Genomic DNA, 25,098 nt, shown 5'->3' on the forward strand with positions numbered 1-25,098 from the left:
TAGGGTTTTGATTACTAATTCAGCCTCTTCCCTTGTTACAAGTCTTTCAGATTGCCTCTTTCTTGAGCCGGTTCTGGTAGTTCACTTGGCTTAGGTTTTGCAGGCCTCTCCCTGCTGGTTCAGTCCTAGTTGACATTTATTGAGTTCTTCCCATGTACCAAGCATTTATCGTGCATTAGCTCATTTAATCTTTACAAAAACTTGATGAGCTAGGCAGTACTATTATCATCTCCATTTTACAAATGTGGGGGTGAAAGTAGGGGTTGGTGAGATGACAGGTTAAGGTCACACCGCTAGGAAATAGTCCAGCCGGGTTTTGAGCCCAGACAGTCCGGCCATGCAGCCCCGGGGCTTGCCACCCGCTGCAGTTCTCCGGAGACTCAGAGAGGGGCCTAAGGCCTGACGTGAACAAAGGCTGGGGGAGGTAGGGTCCGGAAGGGCCCAGGAAAAGCATGTGTGTAAAGGGCTCACACCCCTAGTTGGGGAGTTCGGATGGCGCCTCCCAGGGCTTTCATCCTCTGACCTCTTCTCTCCCAAGCGCTCAGCCAAAGGGCAGCACAGAGCACCCTCCCCTAGGGTGCGACGCCCCAGCCGGCAAGAGTTTGGCGCAGTAGAACGCTGCCCAGCAGGTCTGTATGAATCACCCAGGCCTCTGCATTTTGCTCCTCTAGAGAAAGAGGCATGGCAATTTGTAAGACAATCACTAGACAGAAATCGGGAGCAACCAGACATAACTCAACATAATTATTTCTGCATAATGACTTCTGCTACTTGATTCTGTCTCGAGCAATGACTGTAATCTCTATCTGTCACTGGAAAGCTGGTGGCCAGGGAGCCCCTGTGGCTTAGAGATAGAGCCAGGAGGAAATTTGCAATTTTGAGTTAATGGAGTGTTCCCAAGCAGACTGGGAGCCAGTGCCTTCAAGGTCTCTGGAACAGCAGACCCCCCTCCTGCTAGGAAGCCTGGTGTTAGAGCTGGCTGGTCCTGCTTGGAGTCCAGCTCACCCGCTTTGTCACAGATGGGGAAGTGGAAGTGGCAGAGGTCACAGGGTGTATGCCCAAGGCCACTGAGCAGCAGAGACCAACCTGGACCCAGCACCTCCCCTCCACCCTCGCACCACCCAGCATTTTCCCCATCAGCTGGCCTGGCTGTCGGTGGGACAGAGGCAATGCCTCTGTGGAGCTGGTCACTGAGAGTGTCGGCCAGGCAGGGGTGCCCCCAGGAGGCTGGAGACAGTGGGGCCTTGGCAGCCAGACAGCGAGGGACCTCAGTGTGGTGGTTGGGTGTGCTGCTTGAGCGTGCCTAGTGGCACTCACCTGCTCCAGCTGGGGCCACACAGAGGCCCCTCCTACCCCAGGAGTGTGCTTACTCACTGCATTCCATGGCCTCTTAAAATTCCCCTTTAGGCTGGGCGCGGTGGCTCACACCTGTAATCCCAGTACTTTGGGAGGCCAAGGCAGGCAGATGGCTTGAGCCCAGGAATTTGAGACCAGCCTGGGCAATGTAGTGAGATCTCATCTCTACTAAACATGAAAAAAAAATAGATTTGGGTGCACCTGTACTCCCAGCTACTTGGGAGGCCGAGGCTGGAGGATTGCTTGGGCCTGGGAGGTCGAGGCTGCAGTGGGTTTGATTTGCCACTGCACTCCGGCCTGGGTGACAGATCAAGACCCTGTTCCCCCACAACAAACAAACCCTTTTAATTAACCAGAGCATGGGTTTGGGGATTTGTGTCTTGGGCTCCCCACGCCCCACTTAGCTGAGAGTGACCTAAGCTGGTGACCCGGTCTCTTTCCTTCTCCCTAGAGTTGAGAATAAGCTCTCTACCAGGGCCGGTGGGAGGGAATGATGAACTGGGGACCTGGTGCATTCTGCTGCTGGCTCCATTCCTGGGTTTCTCCTCATGGAGAGCCCTTGACCCTGTCTGGGTCTTGATTTCTCTGAGTGTCAAAGCAGGGCGCGAGGAGATGTGAGAGAACTTCACTGAGATCCTGGATTTGAAAACACCATGGGAAAATATGGAGCAAGGCAGAGAGCACAGAGAAGCTTTAGGGGGCGAGCGCGCGCTATGTGATACTGTAGTGGTGCGTAGGCATCCGTGCACGTTTGTCAAAGCTCTCGGAACGGCCCCCACCAAGAGTGAACCCTGATGTGAGCTGTGGACCTGGAGGTGATGATGGTCAGTGCAGGCCCCTCAGTTCTAACAAATGGCGCGCTCTGGTGGGGGATGTGGACCGTGGGGAAGGCTATGGCCGGGAGTGCTGCAAGGAGTGTGTGGGGACTTTCTGCTTAATTTTGTTGCGAAGACCTAAAAAATAAAGTATATTATTTTATTTTATTTTTTTGAGATGTTTCACTCCATCACCCAGGCTGGAGTGCAGTGGTGTGATCTCTGCTCACTGCAACTTCCACCTCCCAGGCTCAGGTGATTGTCTCACTTCAGCCTCCCAGGTAGCTGGGACTACAGGCACGCACCACCACACGCGGCTAACTTTTTGTATTTTTAGTAGAGATGGCATTTCGCCATGTTGCCCAGGGTGATCTCAAACTCCTGGACTCAAGCAATCCACCTGCCTTAGCTTCCCAGAGTGCTAGGATTACAAGTGTAAACCATGGTGTCCAGCCTAAAATCTATCACACACACACACACGATACTATCTTAACAGCATAGTAACTTTGCAGTGAGAATTTCTGGTGGGAAGATGCGTGACTTTGCCAGGTCTTGAATTCTAGCAGTGAGTTTACATTCTGTAATTGGCCTACAAAATGATATATTTAGGAAATGGTAGAAATTTAACTCTGGGCAAGATACACCCTATTTCCAATCACATCTGAAGCATCTTGGGGACATTCATTTGTCAAATATTGATTATTCATTGAGCACCTGCTGTGTCCAGGCTCTGGGCAGGAGCAGATGCACAGACACGAAGCGGGTGATTTCCTGACCTTGTGGAGCTCACAGTTGGTGGGATGGGTGGAAGGAGGGGAGAAGTGCAGCGCCCCCATTATGCAGGAGCGAGGGGAGCCCCGCTGGCACGCCGCACTGTGCTGAGGCTGCGTGTTCTAGTGGGCATTTGTAAAGCGGGATCATTGCTATGAGGGAGAGAACCCTGTGTTGGGAGGAAGTAACTAGGGACTGTGTGGTAGATGCGGAAGAGAAACGGGCTGTCAGTCGAAGGGGCTGCCGGGATCCCATCCTGGCTCTGCATCTTGGAAGCCACATGAGCTTGCAGGTAATTGGCTCCCGTAAGCCTCCGCATTTCCCCATCTGTCAAATGGGGGTGATGGCCATGCCTGCCTCCCAGGGTGGTTGTGTGGATTACATTGGATAATGAGTACAAATGCCTAGACAGCCTTCATCAGGAAGCCTGGGTGTGTGGAGCTGTCGGCCTCAACACTGTTAATACACAGAGGTACCAGAGGCTGCAGGTTCAGGAGGAGGGGTCACCAATCTGCGCATGGGGAGCAGGCAGAGAAGAGGGAGGTGGGCCAGTCTGAGTTCACCCTATATGGAGGGCGCTGGAAATGCTTGTGCCAGAGCTGGCAGTTGAGGGGTGAAGGTGGAAGTGGCTGGGCACCCGGACGCCGGCAGCGCAAATTTCCCTTCTCAGCCTCTGGGTGGTTTTGTGAGCTGCTGGCCGAATGTCAGTTGATGTGTCCTGACTTTTTCCTGAGCACCTAGTGTGTGCCCTGCACTGGACCCGGGCAGCATGCAGGGGCAATGTGGGCCTGGAGGAGGAGGTTGGGTGATGAGGGGCCAACCCAGGTATGCCAGTCAAGAAACTGTGGAGGCTGGAGGGACCCTGAAGGGGGCAGGGCACAGCTGTGGGTGCCAGGCCTGGGTGTGCACGATTCCATTGCACCCTCTCGACAGCCCTACAGGGAGCAGAGTGCAGAGTGCTGGGTGAGGACGCAGGCTGTGCTTCTGTGATGGCCCCAAGTAACAATGCTGTTGGGATTCGAAGCTGAGTTTGCAGACCACAGAGGTCCCGGCCACGCTTAGTTTCCATGCCAGTTTGTAGTAACCAGCGACCTCGCTCGAGGGGCGGCCAGCATCTCACCTCCGGGCTTCTGTCAATGTAGTCGTGGGCTTCCCTCCCTCTGGGGTGCAGCAGCCTCAGGCAGGTACCACTGCCCACGGTGGCTGGCCGGAGCCAGGAGCCAGGGGTTCTGAATTTCACATGGCGCTTGCAGAAGCTGTGTTACCCCAGCAGGCACAACAGATGCAACCAGAGGGAGGGGCACGGGCTCCAGCCAGGTCGTCACAGCTCGCATGACCTGTCACTCTTGTCTTCCAGGGGCATGGTCTAGCAGCCCGGTCAGGAGGCGGAAACACGCCCCGGAGGTTCTGACCCACTCCCTCTCGGCCTCCGCCTGATCCCTGGTAAGTTACTTTCAGAGGCCGCCTGGCCGGGGGCTGGTGAGGGCTGAGGAGGGAAATGGGTGGCTTCTGTGGTGCTCTGGGGTCCTGCCCACGTGTGGGGACCAGACCCAGCTCAGCAGAAAAAGCAGAGAGGACTGGGTGTTGGGGCACCCCACCTAGCACCCCTGAGACAGGTCAGGAACCTGAGGCTCAGAGACGGAGAACTCCAGGGTCCACAGTCTTCTCGGTTCTTGCCTTAAGCTGGCTGGGTCTTTCTGGGTAATTGTGTGACCTTCGGAGCTTCTGTTTGGGGATTTGTTGGGGGATTGAGGGGTCCAGAGGCATGAAGGGTAAACTGTGAGAAGGACTCGTGAATGAGGGCAAGGTAGGGCACTGTCTTTGTGTCCAGATTTGTCTTCTACTCCCCTGCGGCCCCCATGCCTGGAAGCTTCCTTCTCCCAGGCTCCTGCGCGTGGCCAGGGCCACTTGACCCTGTGGACCCACCCACGCCATAAGCTGTCTGGGCTGGGCTGGAGCTGAGCTTGCGGCTCTCCCCTCAGAGCAGTTAGTATGGCCTGCAGGGCCCAGGGTCTGTCTGAATCTGCCACCCTCCAGCCCCCCAGGCCCCTACCTGCTCTGGGTGTGAGGGAGGCTTGAGAAAGGGCAGAGTGCTTCCAGCCTGAATGCACTGCCCTGGCCACTGGCCACTGCTCCCCCATCGTTAGCCTGGTTCGGGAGCTTTATCCATCCGGAATCCTTCCTGGCCCAGCCTGAGCTAACTACCTGAGCTTGGGAGGGCTCCTCATGACCCTGGTTGTCCTGCCAGCTCCCAAGACAGGAAGGACTTGCCATGTCCCGGGCTGCCCTTGGGTCTGGAGAGCCCACCGGCCCTGCTGCTGGGCTGCTTTTCCCACGCTGAGGGTCTGGTTTTGTTTGCAAGCAAGGAACCAGGTGTGCGGTGCTGGACAGGTGTGTGGTGCTGGCCAGGTGTGTGGTGCTGGCCAGGTGTGCGGTGCTGGCCAGGTGTGCGGTGCTGGCCAGGTGTGCAGTGTTGGACAGGTGTGCGGTGCTGGTCAGGTGTGCGGTGCTGGTCAGGTGTGCGGTGCTGGCCAGGTGTGCAGTGCTGGACAGGTGTGCGGTGCTGGCCAGGTGTGCGGTGCTGGACAGGTGTGCGGTGCTGCTCAGGTGTGCAGTGCTGGACAGGTGTGTGGTTCTGGTTGTGCCTCTTCGCAGCCTGGCCAGTTTTGTGCATTTGAAGGTTGATAAAACCGCCCTCTTCGAGGTCAATGCCAGATCAGACCTAGAGTGAAGTGTCCCTGTGGTGTCTGGACCGGCAGGGCCCGGCTGCCCCACAGCTCCTCCTCCCTCCCTCCTCCCTCTCGTGGTCTCAAGAGTATTATGGTGACTCTTGTCACTCACCACCCTGCCCCACCTGCCCCTGCATGCTGTGAGCATCAGGTGGGGTCCTGGATGTGGCAAGGGTCAGCTGTCACAGGCTGGAAGAGGCAGCCCAGGGGGACACCTGGGGGAGGGACATGTGGAGACAGAGCCCCATCTGGCTGTGCCTAGCCCGTGAGAGCCCTCATCCCCTACTTGCATCTGGTGAGTTTGGCCGGGTCCTGTATAAGGATTAAAGTCCTCCGAGTCCTCATACAAAGCTACTTTCAAAAAGTCTGGAATGTTCTTGGCCCAGAAGGGGGAGACCCTCTTTATAATTTCCATCTTCCCACACAGAAGGAAACACCTTTGAATGCTCAGCCAGGCAAAAATTTGGAGGCGAAACCCGTTAAAGCGTCACTGCCTTAATTTCAGTGGTCGTGAGGGGGTTCCGGGCTGTGCGAGGGGTGAGGGCGGACGCCAGTGGCTGATTCCATTGGTGGCCCTGGTAGATGGGAGTCCTGCAGGCGGTCAGGCCCAGGGCAGACCCCGGGCGCGGCTGCTTTCTCGCTGGGCACCAACAGCTCCCCACCCTCTGGCCGTCCCCTGCCCCGCCCTCGGGTCTCCATCCTGTGGGTGGTGTGGGTTTTCCTGCCTCCCTCTTCCTGAGGGAGGGGATGTCTCCTGCCGCCTTCTCCTTGGCCGAGTGGCTGCGGGGTTGGGAGGAGACACCCAGGCCAGAACCTCAGCCTCAGGGTGCTGGTTAGTGGGTGGGTCTTTGGTTTTTTTCTCTGAAGAAAATAGACACAACCGCATGTGAAGGTGCCACCTGCACTCACTCATCCTCCCTCCACCAGCCCAGCCACACGGGAGCTGGAAAGCGGGGGACATCTGGGTCCATGCCGCCTGGATGTCCCCTGCATGCAAGTGTCCTGGCCCAAGGCCACAGTCGGCACAGGTGCACAGGGAGGCGCCTGGCCCAGCCGGGCGTGCTAAGGCTGACCCGTGTCAAGAAGCTGGAGCAGGCAAAGGGATGAGAAGCAGGTGGAGGAGGTGGTCCAAGGTGTCCATTTCCACCCCAGACCCTGGGGCATTTCAGTGCACGCACAGCAAATAATACCTGTGCACCACCACCATCAGCACGAGTGGAGGGACTCGGGGGTCAGAAGGCACTTTCCAGCACGTGCACACCATTGGCCTGGATGCTGCGGGTCGGGTGATGGGTGGTGGAAGGACCTTTGGCTTCTCCCTGCCCCGGCCCTTGGTGTGGATGGCAGGCCGCTCCTGGCAGTGGAGAGGCAACACCCGCGTAGTAAGGCTGGAGTCCCAGCTTCCCCTCCCTGCCTTCCTCCCCACATCTCAGACACTCATGGGTTCCTTCCTTCAGCGTGGGTTCATGGAGCATGTACCCTGTGCCAGACAAGCTTCCAGGCTCTAGGCTTCTGATGGAGAACAGGCCAGAGTGAGCCTGGCCCGAGGACCTGGAGCTTCACCCAAAGGGAGACAGACAGTGGACTCAGTAAAACAGAAATGGGAGAAGGGATCTTGCTGGAAAGGGGATAAAGAATGAGTGCTGGGGCTTCAGCTGTGGATAGAGTGCTTGGGGAAGGCCTTCCTGAGGTGGGACCTGAGCAAAGGCCTGCAGGAAGCCAGGGACAGGCACGCTTCTAGCTGAGGAGCAGCTGGTGCAAAGGACCTGTGGCGGACACGTGCCCATGGCAAGGAGGGGACGAGCAGGCAGCTCAGCCAGGTCGGGGTGGGTCACACCTGAGGGGCAGGATGCCAGCAACCCGACCACTGAGGAAGACAGGCATGAGCAGCATCTCAGCGCAGGCAGAGTCCAACCATATGGCGGCCCTCTGTGTCCCTTAAATAGGGAAGCCTCCTCCCAGGCTTAAGAGAGCATTGTTGCTTATAGTGATTTGTGTAGCCGGCAGTTCTTCTGGAAGAAGTTAGATGAACAGGGCCTCGGAGATGTGGGCTCTGCAGAGAAGAGGCCAGAAGAGCAGACCCCCGGGCTCGCCTCCCCTCTGGTGCTGGCTGGGCTGTGGATCCCAGGTGGGCATCTCAGAGAGCCATCTGAGTGGGCTTTCTGAAAGTGGCCTCCTTAGTGGACTGGTCATGAGGCAGGGCACCAGGGAAGGGGCAGTCCTCCTGCGATGTATGTTGAGGGTTATATTTAGGGTGACTCGGGATGACCTGGCAGTATCACTTCCTGTGGTCGTCCCCTCCAGCCCTCAGCCACAGAGGGCAGCCACTGTCTGACTAGCATTGTGGGCAGACACGTGCCTGCACATACGTATACACACACGCGTGCAGGCACAACTTGGCATTCTCATCTGCCGTGGAATCAATGGAGAGCTGGGGACATTGTCCTGGCCTTTCTGCAGGACTGCCAGGTGCCTGGTGGGGGAATCCCGGCCGTCAGCATCTCCTGAGCATCTGCTCCATGTCAGGCTCTATGTGAGGGGCTACATCCGGATCCCACGAGTGACACCTGCCTGGGCTCCCCACCTGATTGGGAGATGCCAGGCAGAGGTAGAAGGAAGGGCGGCTGAACTGCCTGTTAGTCGGCTCAGCCACTGACCTCGCTCCCTGACCAAGGTTAGGGAGCTGAGGCTGCACACGGACGCTCCCCTGACCTTGCCGCCCGTTGGCCCCGGGCTCCAGGCCAGGTCCAAGCCAGCCAGGCCCTTCCCCACCCTTGTTGCCGGCCTCTCTAGGTGGAGTCCACGGTCATCTTTTCTCCCCTTCCCGAGGCATCCAGCACCACCTCAGGCACAGGACCTGGTGTTTCTGGGACAGCCCAGATGTCAAATTTTCTCTGTTACCCCCTAGAATATTCTTGCACTTCTCAGACTCTGTGTGCAAATTTTTAGCTTAAAAGTAACCAGATACCCTCTGGTTAGAATGTATCTGATGGGGCTCTTGGAGCGTGCACAGAAGTGCCCCGCTGGCTGAAGATCCACTGTTCTGAGGCCAGATCCGCAGAGGATTTGGAGGTTGTCTGGAGGAACTTCTAGATCAGAGGAACCTTCTCCCTCCCTCCCTTCTCGACTTCCTTCCTGCTTCTCGTCAAACAATTACTGTGTACTTCCTGTGTTCCAGGCGCTGTGCTAATAATTGGTTATGGGATTATTCCTAGCCACACCCTGGGTAAATGGAACCCGGCTCTCTGTCCTTGGGGAAAGGGTCAGGAGAGGGCCCAGCCGGGAAGCTGGAGACTTGAGGCCTTTGGTGCATGTTGGAATGCTGCCTCCCTCTGCCATCCAGCACCCACGCACGGCGCCAGGCTCAGAGCGGGGACTGAACCTTGATAAGAGAAGGGAAGAAGGAGCTCGTGCCTCGCCCTTCCGACCAGACCATCAGCGCTCTGAGGGTGTTTCCACTTCTGTGTCTCCCCAGCAGTTAGTACTGTGGCCTGCACATAACAGGGTTCCATGTGTGTTGATTACACTTTGTGTGTATGGGTGGGTGCGTTGCCATGACTCTCCCAGCAGAGCCTGTGGCTTCTGGTGTTGGGATTTACAGACTAAAGATGGCAAAGAGTGGCTTTTATGAGCTGCCCCTACTCCTGATTATAAACATACTGTCTATGAGTCAGAGGCCTGGGTGATCATGGATAAGCCACTTGCCAACAGTTCAAGACTGTGGCTGCCAGGGCCCCCGAGGGTGGTAGGCACATCACCATTTTGTGCCTGGTGTTTCAGCCGGGCTGATGCCATTTTACTGAGAATGACTGACTTGTTTTAATTGCTTCCCGTGAATCAAATAATCCGTGCAATGATTCACTGGAGGTTTCCTTCCAAGTTTAAAAAAGAATTAAAGAAAGTTTTTGACAGATGTGCTGAGCTGTAAGTGGACACCAGGCAGGCCCCTGGGAGACCTCCGGCCTTGACCTCAGCCATGGGCAGCCCAGCACAGAGTGGACCTTGCCCTGCAGACAGAGCCAGCAGCCTGCACAAAACCCCAGGGAGGACAGGTGCGTCCCACAAACACCCCGTCAGTCTAACGTTTACCATGAGACTACTTACAAATGCTTTCCACCCGAGATATATTAGACTGTGGTCAAACCCCATTCATTTGGGACGCATGAATTCAAAATTTGGAAATAGTTCCTTTGGGGCTCGTGAACTGAGAATTTAGTCATTTCTCAAGCAGGACCTGGCAAAAACGTAGCTTTTTATCATCTACCAAGACAAGAGCTCGGCAGCCGGGTCTGTTTGTGCCCAGAGCTGATTTCCAGCCTCTTGGGATGTCGGGGAGCTCTGGGTAAGTCTGGGACTATCTCCTATGTTGTCCGCAAAATCCTGCAGAAAACCTGGCCTATGCTGGTCAGCAGGGCGCTGCATTCCCTTTCTTTCTCCTTTTTTTTTTTTTTTTTTTTTTGAGACAGAGTCTCGCTCTTATCGCCCAGGCTGGAGTGCAGTGGCGTGATCACGGCTCACTGTGACCGCCTCCCAGGTTCAAGCGATTCTCCTGCCTCAGCTTCCTGAGTAGCTGGGATTATAGGCATGTGCCACCACATCCGGCTAATTTTTGTATTTTTTTTTTTTTTTTTAGTAGAGACGGGGTTTCACCATGTTGGTCAGGCTGGTCTCGAACTCCTGACCTCAAGTGATCCGCCTGCCTTGGCCTCTCAAAGTGCTGGAATGACAGGCGTGAGCCACCACGCCTGGTCTGTGTTCCCTTTCAAACGGACCCAAAGCAGTCAGCTGCCACAGACTCTGTCGAGACGTGGTGTAGGGAGAGAAGGTACCCCATGCCCTGAGGCAGCCCCAGCCTCCCTCCCACACCCACCAGGCACTGAGCAGCCCCCAGATCCCAGCCCCTTTGCAGTCCCAGGGCTGGGCCGTTCTTGTGCCTTTGACCAAGTGGGCTCTGCCCTGTTGTGGAGTGACTGGGTTTCTTCCATCTTTTTTCTGTATTTTCTCTTTGAACAACAGGAGTTGGAATTTCATTCACCCGGCCCCAGCTGGACGTGTCTCTGCCCATCTGGGCCTCGGGACCAGGTTTTGATGCCACTGATCGGGGTGTGCCAAGCGAGACCGGCCTGCCAGGCAGTGCAGGGTTCCACCAAGCCCAGGCCGCAGCCCCTGCGTCCCACCGGGCTGTGCTTGGTGTCAGGATTCAGCTCCAGGGTTGCCACCTTTCTTATAAAGCTGTGCTGATGCCCCAGGCGTCTGACTGGTGCTTTCCACCTGGCACTCTGTTTATAGCTTCCCTTTCCCTTTATCCTCATAGCTACTCAGTAGGATCGGCAGGCAGGAACCCTTAGTCCCATTTTATAGCCAAGGAAAATGAGGCCCAGAGAAGTTGAGACAGCCAGGACTGGAGATGGCAGGCTGGGCAGAGCCCCAGCGGTGTCCCTGGGTCTGTGGGCTGCTCCCTCCAGCACCCCTCATATATGTACCCCCATCCTGACTGCAGGCCCCCAATGCTGGTGTTCCGGTTCCATTTTACAGAGGAGAAATAGGCTGGTCTGGAGCATGTTCGCCAGAAGCTCTAGCCCAGCTTTGCCTGACTCCAGGGCATGGCTCCAGGACCACGGAAGAGCTGCCTGTCCCTCCACAGCCCCTCCAGGGCATGCTGGCTGCTGGCAGGGCAGGCTGAGGCACTCAGCAGAGTTGGCCCCGTAGTCTGAGAGATGTGGTTCCCTAGGGAAGGGCTGTTGCTCACCTCCTGGCCTGGAACATCAGGGTGGAATCTGCAGACAGAATTCTGCCATCTGACGCGTGGATCTTCCCACCCAGGCATAGGTCAGCACTTGACTCATTCTGCAGCTGGCACAGAGAGCCCGGAATAATGCGCTCCAAGATGCCTGGGGGCCTCCATCCAAATCACCAGGCGTCAGCAGTGCAGCCAAGCCAGGTGGGGGTCTCGGACAGGGCCCTGTGCCTGCCAGCTCTGGCTGACTGCATGAGGGGTCACATTTAGAGGGACAGATGAAGGGGCGTCTAGAGTCTCAGTGCTCCATCTACTGTCTGCTACATCCTCTTACATTTTCCTCCAAAGAGCAGTTAGCTTGTGGCATGCGCCGAGTCCCTGCAAATGGGAAGTTGAGTGATTCACATGTTTGTTTCAACTTTCGCGTTTTTATTGTGTGAACGGTAACAGAATTATTCTTGGTGTTTCTATGGAGCGTTGCCGGGTGGTGGGGAGGTGGGGACACTGAGCCTCTGCTGTTTCTTCCCTTCACCTCCTCCCTGCTGCCATCAACATGCATTCTCCTGCAGTCACGCTCCGTGCTGATTCCTTCCGTCATTCCTTCCTGCATGACTGAAACTGAAGAGTCCTTGGTGGTGTGTGGGGACTCCTCGTCATATAGGGCTTGAGTGTCACAGGACCTGGTGCTCGCTGCCCCATGACCTGGCACACACCGTTCCCTCTGTGTGTCCCACCTGGAGAACTCCTGTAACCTTGCTCAGCCCTGGCTCAGCCCTCAGCTCTGTCCCATCCCAACCGACCTCTGTGCTCTCTGCCCAAGCTCCTGGGCCTGTGTAAGTCTCTTCATGCCCATCACTGCCGTTTCATGGGTGTGTGTGGCAGGGGGCACTTCGTGGAGCCCCAGGAAGGGTCTCTGCATCTCGTCCATCCACGTGTGCCTGCACCCAGCATGGAACAGGACTCCGGAACACTGCAGTGTGGGTGCAGGAACCAGTCAGAGACTTCACTCGGGCTGCCGCATGGTGCTTCTGAGGTCCATCACTGAAAGCCCAAATCCGCCTTCAGAGCGAGACCCTGGATGGGGGTAGAGGAAGTCCCAGGCTCTGTGGCCGGGACGCCACACCCCGATTTCCACGGGCTTGCTCCAGCCTGGCCCTGGCACGGGTGCTGCGTGGCTCGGCTCCTCGCCTGGCATCCGGCACCTCCGCCGCTGTAGAAACATGGAACTCTCACAGAGACAGACGTACATGGGTCGGGGGGTGCTTTAGGAAAAGCCTGTGGTCTTATTTTGGTCCTGCCTTTGAGCTTCCTTTTCCTACTGGGTTAGGGTTCCAGGCGGAAGGAGAGCATTCTCTTCGGCGTTTCCCTTTTCCTGTCTCCTAGTTCTCTCCCCAGAGGCTCAGGAATGTGCGTTTCACTCACCTCCCTTTCTCTGCTGGGCAGGCAGCTCAAAGAGGTCCTCCCCAAAGACCCAAGCTGGAGGGATGCTGGCTTTGTGATGACGCCACACTCGTCCAGGGAATGATCTCGCTGGAGAGTAGCAGGAAGTCCCCCATCCTGTCCCCATCCCACTGGCTGCCGATAGCTGGGATGTGTTCACCTGGGAAGGAGACCATCACCAGTGTGATGAATGGACCCCCCACCCCGGCAAAGTCTGGCATGCCACCAAAACTCTACTCTGCTGCAGCTGTTGCCATGCCAGAAATACCAAGCAGGAAAGCACCTTATCATCCTAACCCCTGACCTTCCTCCAGCCATTCCTAAAACTGGAAGAGTCGCAGAGTGTTAGAGCAAGAGGGACCCTAGAAAAAGAAGCGCTCATTCCGTTGTTCATTCGCTCAGGCACTGCGCTGGGCCCTTGGAATACACAGCCATTCATCCGAACATATTTACTGGCTGAATCGTGTGCCAGGCCCAGTTTGGGGCACTGTGGGGGTACGGTGGTGAGCGGAGGTGGACAGTCAAGAGATTTTGTAAATAGAGTGCCAGGTGTCAGGAAATGCTGGGAAAGGAGTCGGGGTGAGGGACCAGAGGGTGAGGGGGATGCTCTTTGAGGCGGGTCCCTCGAGGAGGCTTCCCCACGACTATTGAACAAGGACGTGAACTTGGAGGGAGTGAGCCTTAGAGGCACTGAGGGGAAGGAAGAGAGACAGATGGAGGGAACTGGCAGTGCGAAGGCCTGAGGCTGGACATGCTGAGCAGGTTCCCCAACTGGGAAAATCAGGGGTTCTCTTTCCTCCAGGAGCTCCCAGTCTAATGAAGGAAAAAGACAAATAAGTCACATGTTCAAAGCTGAGTTCACACTAGAAAAATGCTGTTGGAACTCAAAGGGAAGGGCAGTTGTAGGGGCTGGGAAAGGCACGGCTGAGGAGTGAGCTTTGCATTGGGCTTTGGTGGATGAGTAGGAGTTGGCTGGGTGGCTGAGGCGAGCGTGCGGATGAACTCATATCTGCAGAGGCGCACGGTGTACAGAAAGAGCCACCCACGTGTTCCTCTTCCTGCTGCAGTAGCAGTTGCTGCAAGGGAAAGTACGTTCTCTCGGGGATTTCCCTTTCCTTTCTCCACCTCTTCCTTCTTGCCAGCCTCATTTAGGGCATTTTAGCCTTGAGAGGGTGGAAAAGGAGGGATGGATTGGCAGAGGGAGGGGATTTCTAGGCCCTGCTGGGTCTCTCTTTTTGTATGTTCTTATGTTTTTCTTGTAAGGCTCTAGGAAGCTGTAGGAGTTGAAGTGGCTGGGGATGGGTAAGAAGTCAGGAAGTTGCAGTTGGATTTCTCAGTAACAGGTCACTGGCCTGGAGCCCGTCCAGTGGGCAAAACGCTGTGATGCAACAGGTCTCAGGATGGCCTCCAGAATCGGGCTCTAGGTCAGTGGGTTGGATTTAGGTGCAGGCACACCCTGGAACTGTCACTCCAGAGGTGTTACTAACCTCCTCTCTCCCCAGATATGACTCAGCAGGGTTAGCTGTTCAGCTCCAAAGAGAAGGAGGAAGCTCTTCCTTCTGCAGCCCCCTACCCCCACCAGCCTCACTCCTTAGCTGGGGTCAGACCTGGGGTCCTCATTGCAGCTGGCCTTTAGCGGAGTTCTCAGGCCAGCCCTCCCAGCTGGAAAGAGAACTGTGTGGGACTCACAGGTAACTGGGAAACACAGACACCATGATCTTTCATTCATGGGCACTAAGGAGTGAATTAAACAAAGGATGCCACAGGATGCTGATGAGCTTGAAGAGTCCCTATTGGGTAGCCCCAGATTCAGGGTCCCTGCTGTCACCCAGTGAATGCTCCTTCTACCGAGCACTGCCCACGAGAAATGTAGTGAGAGCCACATACCTATGTGACTGCAACTTTTTCTATAGCCGCATTGAAAAGTAAAAAAGATACAATTGAAAAGTTGTTTGATTTAACCCATTAGACCCCAAATGGTATTGTTTACCATGTCACGTATAATCAAGAAAGAAAAATATTAATGAAATACTTTATGTTATTTTTTTCCATATGAAGTCGTCAAAATCCAGCATGTATTTTACACTGGGGCACATATATATGAGTTCAGACTGGCCACGGTTTAAGTGCTCAGTAGCCACATGTGGCTGGTGGTGACCACAGTGGACAAAGCAGCCCCAGCAGATAGATGGAGACGCGGAGGCACCTGAGAGGGGCGGGGCCTCAGCTCAGGCCCTGGGAGCCTGCCCAACAGCGCCCTCTAGCTTCGGCCCAGCCATACTTCAGCCTGGATGGTCCCAGGTGCTTCGGCTCCTCGCTGCACCTGAGTCCTGGCAGCTGATCAGCCTCCCCGCAATCACCCAGGGGTATGACTAGGCCCTCCTTGGAGAACTACCCGGGGAAGCTAAGGCTGCAGGCAGCTTGACTCGCACCAGCTTATTTAGAGGAAAGGACACAGGCCCAAGTTGTTTGGAAAAATGCAATCAGCCCTAGGGGAGGGGCTTAGTTAGCTGCAGGAGGCAACGGTCACTGGGAGAAAGAACGTGTTGAGTACTGGATAAGAAAGAGCACCAACCCACTTGTTTCCCACCGGCCCCTTCTACCTCCCACCTCCTGTTCCACCCAGGCAGAACCAGCTCTCATCTCAAATGGGCTGAACCCTCTGATTCCTTGAAGTTCACGTTCACAACAAACGCCTCTTCAGCCTCTTCCTGAGCCTCAAGTCTTTTTTATTTTTATTTTTTCAAGACAGAGTCTCACCCTGTCGTCCAGGCTGGAGTGCAGTGGCATGATCTCAGCTCACTGCAACCTCCACCTGCAGGGTTCAAGCAATTCTCCTGCCTCAGCCTCCCAAGTAGCTGGGACTACTAGGCGTGCACCACCATGCCCAGCTAATTTTTTGTATTTTTAGTAGAGACAAGGTTTTACCATGTTGCTCAGGCTGGTCTTGAACTCCTGAACTCAGGCAGTCCACCCGCCTTGGCCTCCTAAAGTGCTGGGATGACAGCTGTGAGCCACCGCGCCCAGGCCAGCCTCTGTCACAAACAGTTGGTTTTCCCCACCTCTCTCGTTGTGTTTCCTCAAAGCATCTCAGAGTCTGGTTGGCCTGGCAAGCTTCGGAGATCTGACTGATGAAAGCATTTTGCAGGGACGTGATGAGATGCCAGCCAAAGCCATCAGCCGGCACCGGGGTGGGATTAACAGGACAATCAAGCCCTTAGTTCCCAGGAGCCTCACTGAGCAGCTGCTAGAACTGTGCCACTAAAAAGGCTTTCATTTACAGGCAATACCGATTCTGGGTTAAATATTTTTCACAGGGCTCCCCAGCTACATGTTTACATTTCTTTCCTTCTTTTTTTACAATTTAGCAGATTAAGAACAATAACAGGGTAACTGAGAGCCAGCGAGGTGGCTGCAAGTGATATGTTAGCTCCCTCTCCTATGCTTTCATTATCGTGAATTAAAACGTCGTCTCTGATGCCCTCAGACGCCTGTGACTAGTCTAATCTGAGCCCTGCTTGAATATGAGTCTTTTTAAACTGAGCAGGAGACGGTTCTGCTCCCAAATAGACAGCCCTCCCCTGGGCCCCCATTCCTCACCCCACCATCCTCCTTGGATATGAAAGTAAGACTTCCTGAGAAGTGAAGGCTGGGTTTGCCTAATTACCGGAGCCAGGTAGCCATTTCTCCTGGGAAACGTGAGTGGTGGCTTTCTGTCTCTGCAGAAAGGCTTGCTTTTTCTCAGTCGTCTTACTATACAGCCAAGCGTCAATGAAGTTGGCTCCTTTGCTTAATGCACGACAGAGGGGTCACAGTGGCATGTGGCACTCCCCGGCCCCATTTCTTGTGAGGCAGCCTGTGTTGTGCCGACAACCTCCAGGAGAGAGCTAAAACGAGGTACCTCGGATTACCTATTTCATCTGGACCCTTTTAAGCACACGCTGGCTGTCCCGATGAGTGACCGGAGCAACTGGGAGCGTGTGTGCAGCCGTCAGCTTCATTTGGCATTCATGGGCTCCATTTAACAGCTTCATAAGAGTTCCAGAGGGGAGGCCATCTTGCGAAGCTGTCCCAGCAGCAAGTCTAAGAACCAGGAGAGCGCTGGACACCAGACGGGAGCACCCTGGGTGCTCCCGCGGCCGCTTGTGGTCTTGGCACAGAAAGGGCCCAGGGGATGTTACAGGACAATGGGAAGGAGGTGGGCTCTCCACTTAGACCTCCTGGGTCTACAGCCCGCCCACCAAAGCCTCAGTCCCTTGTCCCTAAGGTGGCGCTGACATTGCCTCCTCCCGGCCTCGCCAGGCGTGACCCCACTTTCCCAGCTCCTGGAATTTTCACTGTGTCCTCCCTGGATGTGGCCTGTGGGGACCAGGCCTCCTGCAGCCTTTGAAATCTTCCTTGTCATTCAGCTGTGATTCCAAATGCCACTGTCCTAAGCAAGCCGCCAAGTACCCCAGAAATGAGTGACTCCCCTAGAGCCCTACCTGATTCACTATTTATGCCCCATCCTGGGTGCGCCTATGCCATAATTCAAGCTCTCGGGGAGCTGGTGAGTGGGGACCGGCATCCCAGCGTTCGGCCTGGGATTCAGCACTCAGAGGGCCCAACAGCCCAGAATACACCCAGCACCCAGGTTGGCACCAGGCCCCCAGGACAGGCTTGGCTGAAGCTTCCACTTCCCTGGAGAAAGATCCTCCAGTTCCCTGCTCAGGGCCTGATCCTGGCTGGCTGCCTGCTTGCCTGGGGTGGGGAGGTAGGTTGGAGAGGGCGGACTTCCCTCAACTCACCCATCTTCTGTGGGTTCCTCACCGGCCTTCCTCTGGGCCTGTTGTTTTCCTGTCCGGCGTCTTTCCAGAGAAGATTCCTCCCTTCCGCTTTGGAGATGGAGGTGGGCTGGAGGTGGTCACCTGACTGCAGAGTTGGGGGACAGGGCTCTGTGTTGGTCAGGGGTGGCTAATTGCTGTAGCAAGCAAGTGCCAAGCTCTGCTGAGCCCAATAAAGTGTTTCCTGATGTGTCGCAGTGGGATGTCACCGTGGGCAAGGAAGGCTCTATTCCCATAGTCACACAAGGACTTGAGTTTCTTCTCTTTAGCGGGTCTTTCATCTCACAGCCTTTCCCAGCTGGGGTTCCAGGAGGGAATTAAGGACTCACAGCAAAGGCACCATGGCATGCAGGGAATGCCTTTTCTCCTGCGCACCTGGAATGAACCCAGGTATGCACTGTCCCTAGGTGCATGACTGAGCAAATGGGCATGCCAGTTGTTGGCTGTGGGCTGTGGTTCAGATGAGAAAGCCTGGTTGAGAAAGTCTTTAGCGTCTGTGCCCTCTATGGCCTCCGAGTCCTCCCCTGGATATTCTGCTTCCAGGTGCCCAGCAGGAAAGGGAAGGAAAGGACACGTGGAGCAAGGGCTGCCCTGAGAGTTATGGAGGCCCAGGCTGGAAGTGTGGTCATCATTCTATCCACATCCCATTGGACAGAGTGCAGTCATATGGTGCCACTTGGCTGCAAGGGAGGCTGGGAAATGTAGTCCAGCTGTATGCCCTGGAAGAAAAGGCAACAGGGTAAGAGAAGCACATGGTCTCAGCACAGGCTCTGTTCTGGTACATTCCTTCAGACTCTGCCTCCCACATCTCCTGAGGCTCTGAGGACCCCTGATCTCTAGGACTTCTGGAATTTGGGGGCCTCAGTTGCCCTGTTTCTCCTCCCTGGCCCCCCTTCCTGCTCAGCTGTTTGCCATCTCCTGCCCACTTCCCACTGATGTGTGTTGGGGCTTGGGGGCATAGATGTTGCCTCAGGGATGTGATCAAGGTCATAGGCACAGCCTTTCTTTTCTTTTTCTTGTTCTCCTTGTTGGGGTGGGGATTTTTTCAAAAGGAAGAGGCAAAAGTATTGTACTGTTTTGGGGTCCCTACACTCTTCTGCCTCCACATTCTTCTGTTGTGTTTATGCTGCTAGACCTGGAACCTTAGGATGAGCAGGTCTTGGCATCAAACTTTGTTTGCATCAGCAGAATCCTTTCTTTAAAAGAGGATGGATGCAGAAACAGATCAGAGGGTTGCTGCTCCAGTCAGTTCTGGGCCCGGAGGCCCAGAGTCCTTCTTCCTCCCCTTCCCCATCCCATAGACCCCCAAAGCCTTAGGAAGGTCCCTGTGGCTCCTGGGACACAGCTCAGAGGCTCCTGGCTGGTGTTGCTCCTCTCTATGAGGGTTGAATTATCCCTTGCATTCCAAAAGTGGGTCACACTGGGATACCAGCTTTGCCCAAACCTCCCTGTCTCTGCAGTTAGCCAAACCTTAAAGCAGGTGCTTGTACATGTGTGTGTACACAGCAACTGCAACCACAACAAGAATGTCCATTCTCCCAACACAGGCACCCACCCTGTGCCAGGCCAGATGCGTCACCGGGGAGAGGGCGAAGGTTAGCAAGCACTTCCAGAGGAGGTGCTGAGTGAGGCAGGAGACTGCAGGCGCGCACATATGCCCTCTGGCACACTCAGGAAGGTGCTGGGAGTGCAGGGAGCTTCTCCCCAGCAGACCATGATGCACTCCGCCTGTTACCTTCTAGCAGTGCACTCACTGGGTTTGGCACTGCCCCTAATCTGGTACCTTCCTTTCTGTACGCGTCTGTGATTTCAGGCAGAGAGGTATGAGTTTGGCATTCCAATGGGATCAGTAAGAACAAAAATCACAGATCCATTCTAAGATAAATTGCTCCCTTCGTTCTGAGCGGTGGTTTGGTTTTCACTGAGGTGAGTGGATTCTTAAGGCAGTGATTCTCAGCTCCCAGGGCCTAGAACTTCACAGGAGGTGGCTCATTTTGATGATGAAAAATGCAGTGATGCAAATCGGGCAAAAAGGGCCTGCCATTAGCCAACACTGTGTCTATCACCACGTCGCCCTTGCCCGGGCCAGCCTCCCCTCCACCGCCCACGCAAGGCCTGGGGAGAAGAGGCAGACCGCCTGCGTCCAAGCCCTGGCTCTGCCTCTCAGAGGCTCCAGGGCTCTCCCAGGGTTGGTTTCCTTATTGGTGAAGCATGATTAATAGGTAAAATGTCTGACAAAATGGGCCCCACAGGCCACAGGTGCTGCTTCTGACTGTCCCTGCTGAGAGCAGGTCAGGCGCCTGGCTTTGCTCCCGCCCCACAGACACTGATAGCACGCGTTTGTCAGTTGCAGGTCAGTTTCCCGAGGGTGACTGCTATGCTACTATCACACAGGACTGCAGACTGGGGCTTCAACTATGGAACTCTGTTTTCTCACAGTCTGGAGATCAGAAGTCCAAGGTGTTGTCAGGGTTGCTTCCTTCAGAGGCCTCTCTCCTGGGATTGCAGATGACCATCGTCTCCCTGTGTGTGTCTGTGTCCTCATCTCCAGTCATATTGGATCGGGGCTCGCCCTAGGGACCTCATTTTCACTTATTGACCTCTTTAAAGACCCTGGCTCCCAGTGCAGTCCCATTCTGAGGGACCTGGGGTTAGGACTTCAACATGGAAATTTGGGGGAGGCACCACTGAGGCCATAGCAGCTCTGCTCACAGCTGGTTCTCTCTGGCCACGTGCCCAAGAGGAATACGATGCTGTCCCTTAAAGCACACACAGACACGCTGCCAGGAGGAACCTTATCAGATTGCAGTGGAACTGTGGCTGCACATTCAGAGCTGGGCTTACTGGCCAGGAGGAGAGGAGAATCCTTCTCGATTAATAAAAAGTCCCCAGGGGCTGGGTGCGGTGGCTCATGCCTGTAATCCCAGCACGTTGGGAGGCTAAGGCAGGTGGATCTTGGATCACCTGAGGTCAGGAGTTTGAGACCAGCCTGGCCAACATGGTGAAACCCCATTTCTACTAAAAATACAAAAATTAGCTGGGCATGATGGTGCCCACCTGTAATCCCAGCTACTCGGGAAGCTGAGGCACAAGAATCACTTGAACCCAGGAGGCAGAGTGAGCCGGAATCATGCCATTGGACTCCAGCCTGAGTGACAAGAGCAAAACTCCATCTCAAAAAAAAAAAAAAAAAAAAAAAAGGCCCCAGTGCCCCTGTCCATCCAGTCGTCTCTCCTCCCCAGCCAATGTCATCCTTTCCTCAAAAGCCAGAGCACGAACACACAGCGCATATGTTTGTCTTCCTTTTTCATAAACGGTAGCAAACTCTGTGTGCTGTTGTGCAGCTTCTCTTTTCACATAAAAATACACCTTGAAGATGATTTCTCATGAGTGCGTCAGGTGGGCAACTGGGCAATTCGCTGTTACAGACCACGGAGGCAGTGGCTGCCTGCACAGATTGTTTGCACAGGTGGGAGTACTGCTAGATATGTTTCTAGAAGTGGGATGGCTGGGTCAAAGTGAATATGTGTTTGTAATTTTGAAATATAAAGTCATAAAGATAAGTAAAAACACCAGCCATCTTGGCTCACGCCTGTAGTCCCAGCACATTGGGAGGCCAAGGAGGGAGGACCACTTGAAGCCAGGAGCTTGAGACCGGCCTGGGCAATGTAGTGAGGCACCATCTCTACAAAAAAAAAAAAAAATTAATTGGGTGTGATGGTGTGTGCCTGTAGTCCTAGCTACTCAGGAGGCTGAGACAGGAGGGAGGTCAGTGCTTCAGTGAGCCGTTATCACACACTGCAGCCTCGGTGTCAGTGAGAGACTGCCTCAATTATATATATACACATATATATATGATAAGTAAAAACAAAAACGTGTATGTACTATAAAACCTGGGATGGGCTGGGCATGTTGGCTCATGCCTGTAATCCTAGCAGTTTGGGAGGCCGAGGTGGGCGTATCACTTGAGGTCCGAAGTTTGAAACCAGCCTGGCCAACATAGTGTGAAACCCCGTCCCTACTAAAAAGAAAAGAAAAAAAAAATTAGCCAGGCCTGGTGGTGTACCCCTGTAATCCTAGCTACTCGGGAGGCTAAGATGGGAGGATTGCTTGAACCTGGGAGCTGGAGGTTGCAGTAAGCTGATATCACACCACTGCAAACTTTAGCCTGAGCAACAGAGCGAGACACTGTCTCAAAAATCAAACAAACAAAAATCCTGGGATGGAGGCAGAGGAAAAAGGAAGTGGCGGGTAGTGTGGGTGGTCTGTTTTACGTTTCATAATGGAGAGCTGGTATCTACTGTTTAGAATTCGAACATAGATTTCAAAGTGGTTACCTTTGGGACTAGGGTAAGAGACACCTTTTCCTCATTCTTCATGTGCTTCAAAAATTATCACGCCCTGAATATATGTTAACTGTTCCTGTAAGGAAATAACATGAGGTGGTGCAGTGACAGCCGTGTCAATGCCGGGTAATCAGTCTGGCATTCAGGCCTCTTGGAGAACCGCCCTAGGGGATGGTTTCGAGCAGAGCAGTTCCTCATTCCCACAGGTGCCTCATTTTATCCTGGTGCTGCTCAGAACATCACTTACTGCCTAGAGCTAATTCCAGATTCTCCTCCCACCCAGGGAAGTTTATCAAAGGCAAAATAAAGAGGGTGGGCTGGGCACAGTGTCTCACACCTGTAATCCCAGAGCTTTGGGAGGTCAGAGGCAGGTGGATCATCTGAGGTCAGGAGTTTGAGACCAGCCTGGCCAAAATGGTGAAACGCATCTCTACTAAAAATACAAAAACTTAGCTGGGCGTGGGGGTGCATACCTGTAATCCCAGCTACTCGGGACGCTGAAGCAGGAGAATCGCTTGAACCCAGGAGGCAGAGGTTACAGTGAGCCGAGATTGCACCACTGCACTCCAGCCTGGGTGACAAGAGGGAAACTCTGTCTCAAAACAAACAAGCAAAATGAAGAGGGTGGGAGGGGGGTGACTCCCTGAAAGTTTCCAGATGCCTCTTCTAAAGATAAAAACATAATGTGGTGCCTGAAAGAGGGAAGAACTGCTCCAAAGCGTCTGGGATGCGGCTGACGTGGCCACTTTGCCCGCAGCTGATGAGGGGATGAAAGTAAGAACTGATTTTACTCTTCGCCTCTTGTACAACCTGGTGGGCACTGGATGATGCCTCATTCCCCTGATTTTAAGTTGCATTTTTTTCCCCGCATTTCCACATTCTCCAAGTGAGAACGTGTCCCGCAGTGTGAGGGTGGTCTGTCGTGGTTTAACTGGGGTCTCCTGGCCTTCTTGGTGCTCCATAAAATAGTGGCACACCTTCCGATGGGGGACCGGGAGGTGCTGAATCACAGTGCTTACACAGCGATGGGCTCATTTGCTCTCTCCGGCACGTGGCTCAGCCCTGCTCCGTGTCATGGGTGGTGTCCCCGGCTGACCCTCTGTCTTGCAGGTGTAAGTCGCCACCAGCAGCCATGGGCAAGCAGAACAGCAAGCTGCGGCCCGAGGTGCTGCAGGACCTGCGGGAGAACACGGAGTTCACCGACCACGAGCTGCAGGAGTGGTACAAGGGCTTCCTCAAGGACTGCCCCACCGGCCACCTGACCGTGGACGAGTTCAAGAAGATCTACGCCAACTTCTTCCCCTACGGTGACGCCTCCAAGTTCGCCGAGCACGTCTTCCGCACCTTTGACACCAACGGCGACGGCACCATCGACTTCCGGGAGTTCATCATCGCGCTGAGCGTGACCTCGAGGGGCAAGCTGGAGCAGAAGCTCAAGTGGGCCTTCAGCATGTACGACCTGGATGGCAACGGCTACATCAGCCGCAGCGAGATGCTGGAGATCGTGCAGGTACCGCGCCCCAGGCCCGGGTCTCACTGCGGGCCAGGGCCCCTCCCAGCTCCCAGCCCAGGGCTCTTTTTTTTAAAGACAAGGTCTTGCTCTATCACCCAGGCTGGAGTGCAGTGGCGCGATCTCAGCTCACTGCAGCCTCTGGCTCCTGGGCTCAGGTGATTTTCCCACTTCAACCTCTTGAGTAGCTGGGACTGCAGGCGCACACCTCCATGCCCTGCTAATTATTTTGGTATTTTAGGGGGTAGAGAGAGGTTTTTGCCACATCATCCAGGCTGGTCTTGAACTCCTGGGCTCAAGTGATCTGCCCACCTCGTGGAGAGTGCTGGAACTACAGGCGTGAGCCAGCATGCCCAGCCTTCCAGTGTATTTTATGTTCACTTGCCAGGGTCTTTCTTGGCCAGGTTGCTACCTGGGGCACTTTTGGAAATGAGCAGTTATCACCTGACGGCAGATCCTTGCAAAGAGCAATGGTAAAACCCAACGTTTATTGATCACTTGCTGTACATCAGGCCCAGGTGGAGCACTTTGATTGGTTTTCATCTTCATAACCTGATGACATGGGTCATTCTCTGCATTTTACAAAGTCTGAGGCTCAAATAGGTGAATTTCTAAGAATTATGTATATATATTTGGAGATGGAGTCTCACTTTGTCACCCAGGCTGGAGTGCAATGGCACAATCTTGGCTCACTGCAACCTCCACCTCCTGGGTTCGAGATTATCCTGTCTCAGCCTCACGAGTAGCTGGGATTACAGGCATGTGCCATGGCAGCCAGCTAATTTTTGTATTTTTAGTAGAGACAAGGTTTCACCATGTTGGCCAGGCTGGTCTCGAACTCCTGACCTCAGGTGATCTGCCCACCTCAGCCTCCCAAAGTGCTGGGATTACAAGCATGGGCCACCGTGCTTGGCCAAGAACTATATTATTGCTGGGATCCTTGGCACTTGCAAGAGTTACCTGCCAAGACCTTGGGAAAGCCCCGTACTTGGGAATGCAGCAGATAGCTTGTGATGTCCCCAGGAATGTACAGTCATAAAGTAAAACTGAAGCATTAATGATCACAAGAATCAGCTCAGCACAGAAAGGACGTCACTTTATGAGGCATCTCTTTGCCTTCATGCCTATCAGCAGCTCTAGCAGGCAAGGCTGTGTTTCAGAAGGAAACCAAGTGCCTGTGTGTGTGAGAGTAGAGAGCGCAGAGCTGCCCCTCCCTGGCACTCCCCTGAGTGCCTCCCTGAACCCGGGAGCATCCAGTCTAGACTTCCTCATGGCCAGGCCTGTAATTCCAACACTTTGGGAGGCCGAGGCTGAAGGATCACTTGAGCCCAGGAGTTTAAGACCAGCCTGGGCAACATAGTGAGACTCCATCTCTACAAAAAATTTAAAGAGTAGCAGGGTATGTGGGCATATATCTGTAGTCCCAGGTACTTGGGAGGCTGAGGTGGCAGGATTGCTTGAGCCCAGGAGTTTGAGGGTCAGCTAGGATTGCACAGCTACACTCTAACCTGAGTGACAGAGTAAGACCCTGCCTCCAAAACAACCAAAAATAAAACAAGAAAGAAATGGAA

General features: G+C 54.5%; 1 protein-coding gene across 13 annotated transcripts in view; it reads left to right on the forward strand.

Moving 5' to 3' along the window:
• HPCAL1 (hippocalcin like 1) overlaps window positions 1–25,098 on the forward strand; it is a 121,023-nt gene that overhangs the window by 90,452 nt on the left and 5,473 nt on the right. For 12 of the 13 annotated variants that reach the window (XM_064363845.1, XM_012438829.3, XM_012438836.2 and 9 more), the window contains exons 2-3: window positions 4,300–4,385; window positions 23,128–23,527. In XM_064363845.1, the coding sequence (XP_064219915.1) occupies window positions 23,150–23,527 (378 nt within the window). In that variant the 5' untranslated portion in view covers window positions 4,300–4,385; window positions 23,128–23,149. Of the gene's footprint in view, window positions 1–3,215; window positions 3,235–4,299; window positions 4,386–23,127; window positions 23,528–25,098 lie in introns of those variants that run through there. The other variant, XM_012438833.2, reaches the window with a different exon arrangement.

This window comes from Aotus nancymaae, unplaced genomic scaffold, assembly GCF_030222135.1.
Source record: "Aotus nancymaae isolate 86718 unplaced genomic scaffold, 86718_ANA_hifiasm-v0.15.2.pri h1tg000057l, whole genome shotgun sequence".
NCBI lineage: Eukaryota > Metazoa > Chordata > Mammalia > Primates > Aotidae > Aotus > Aotus nancymaae.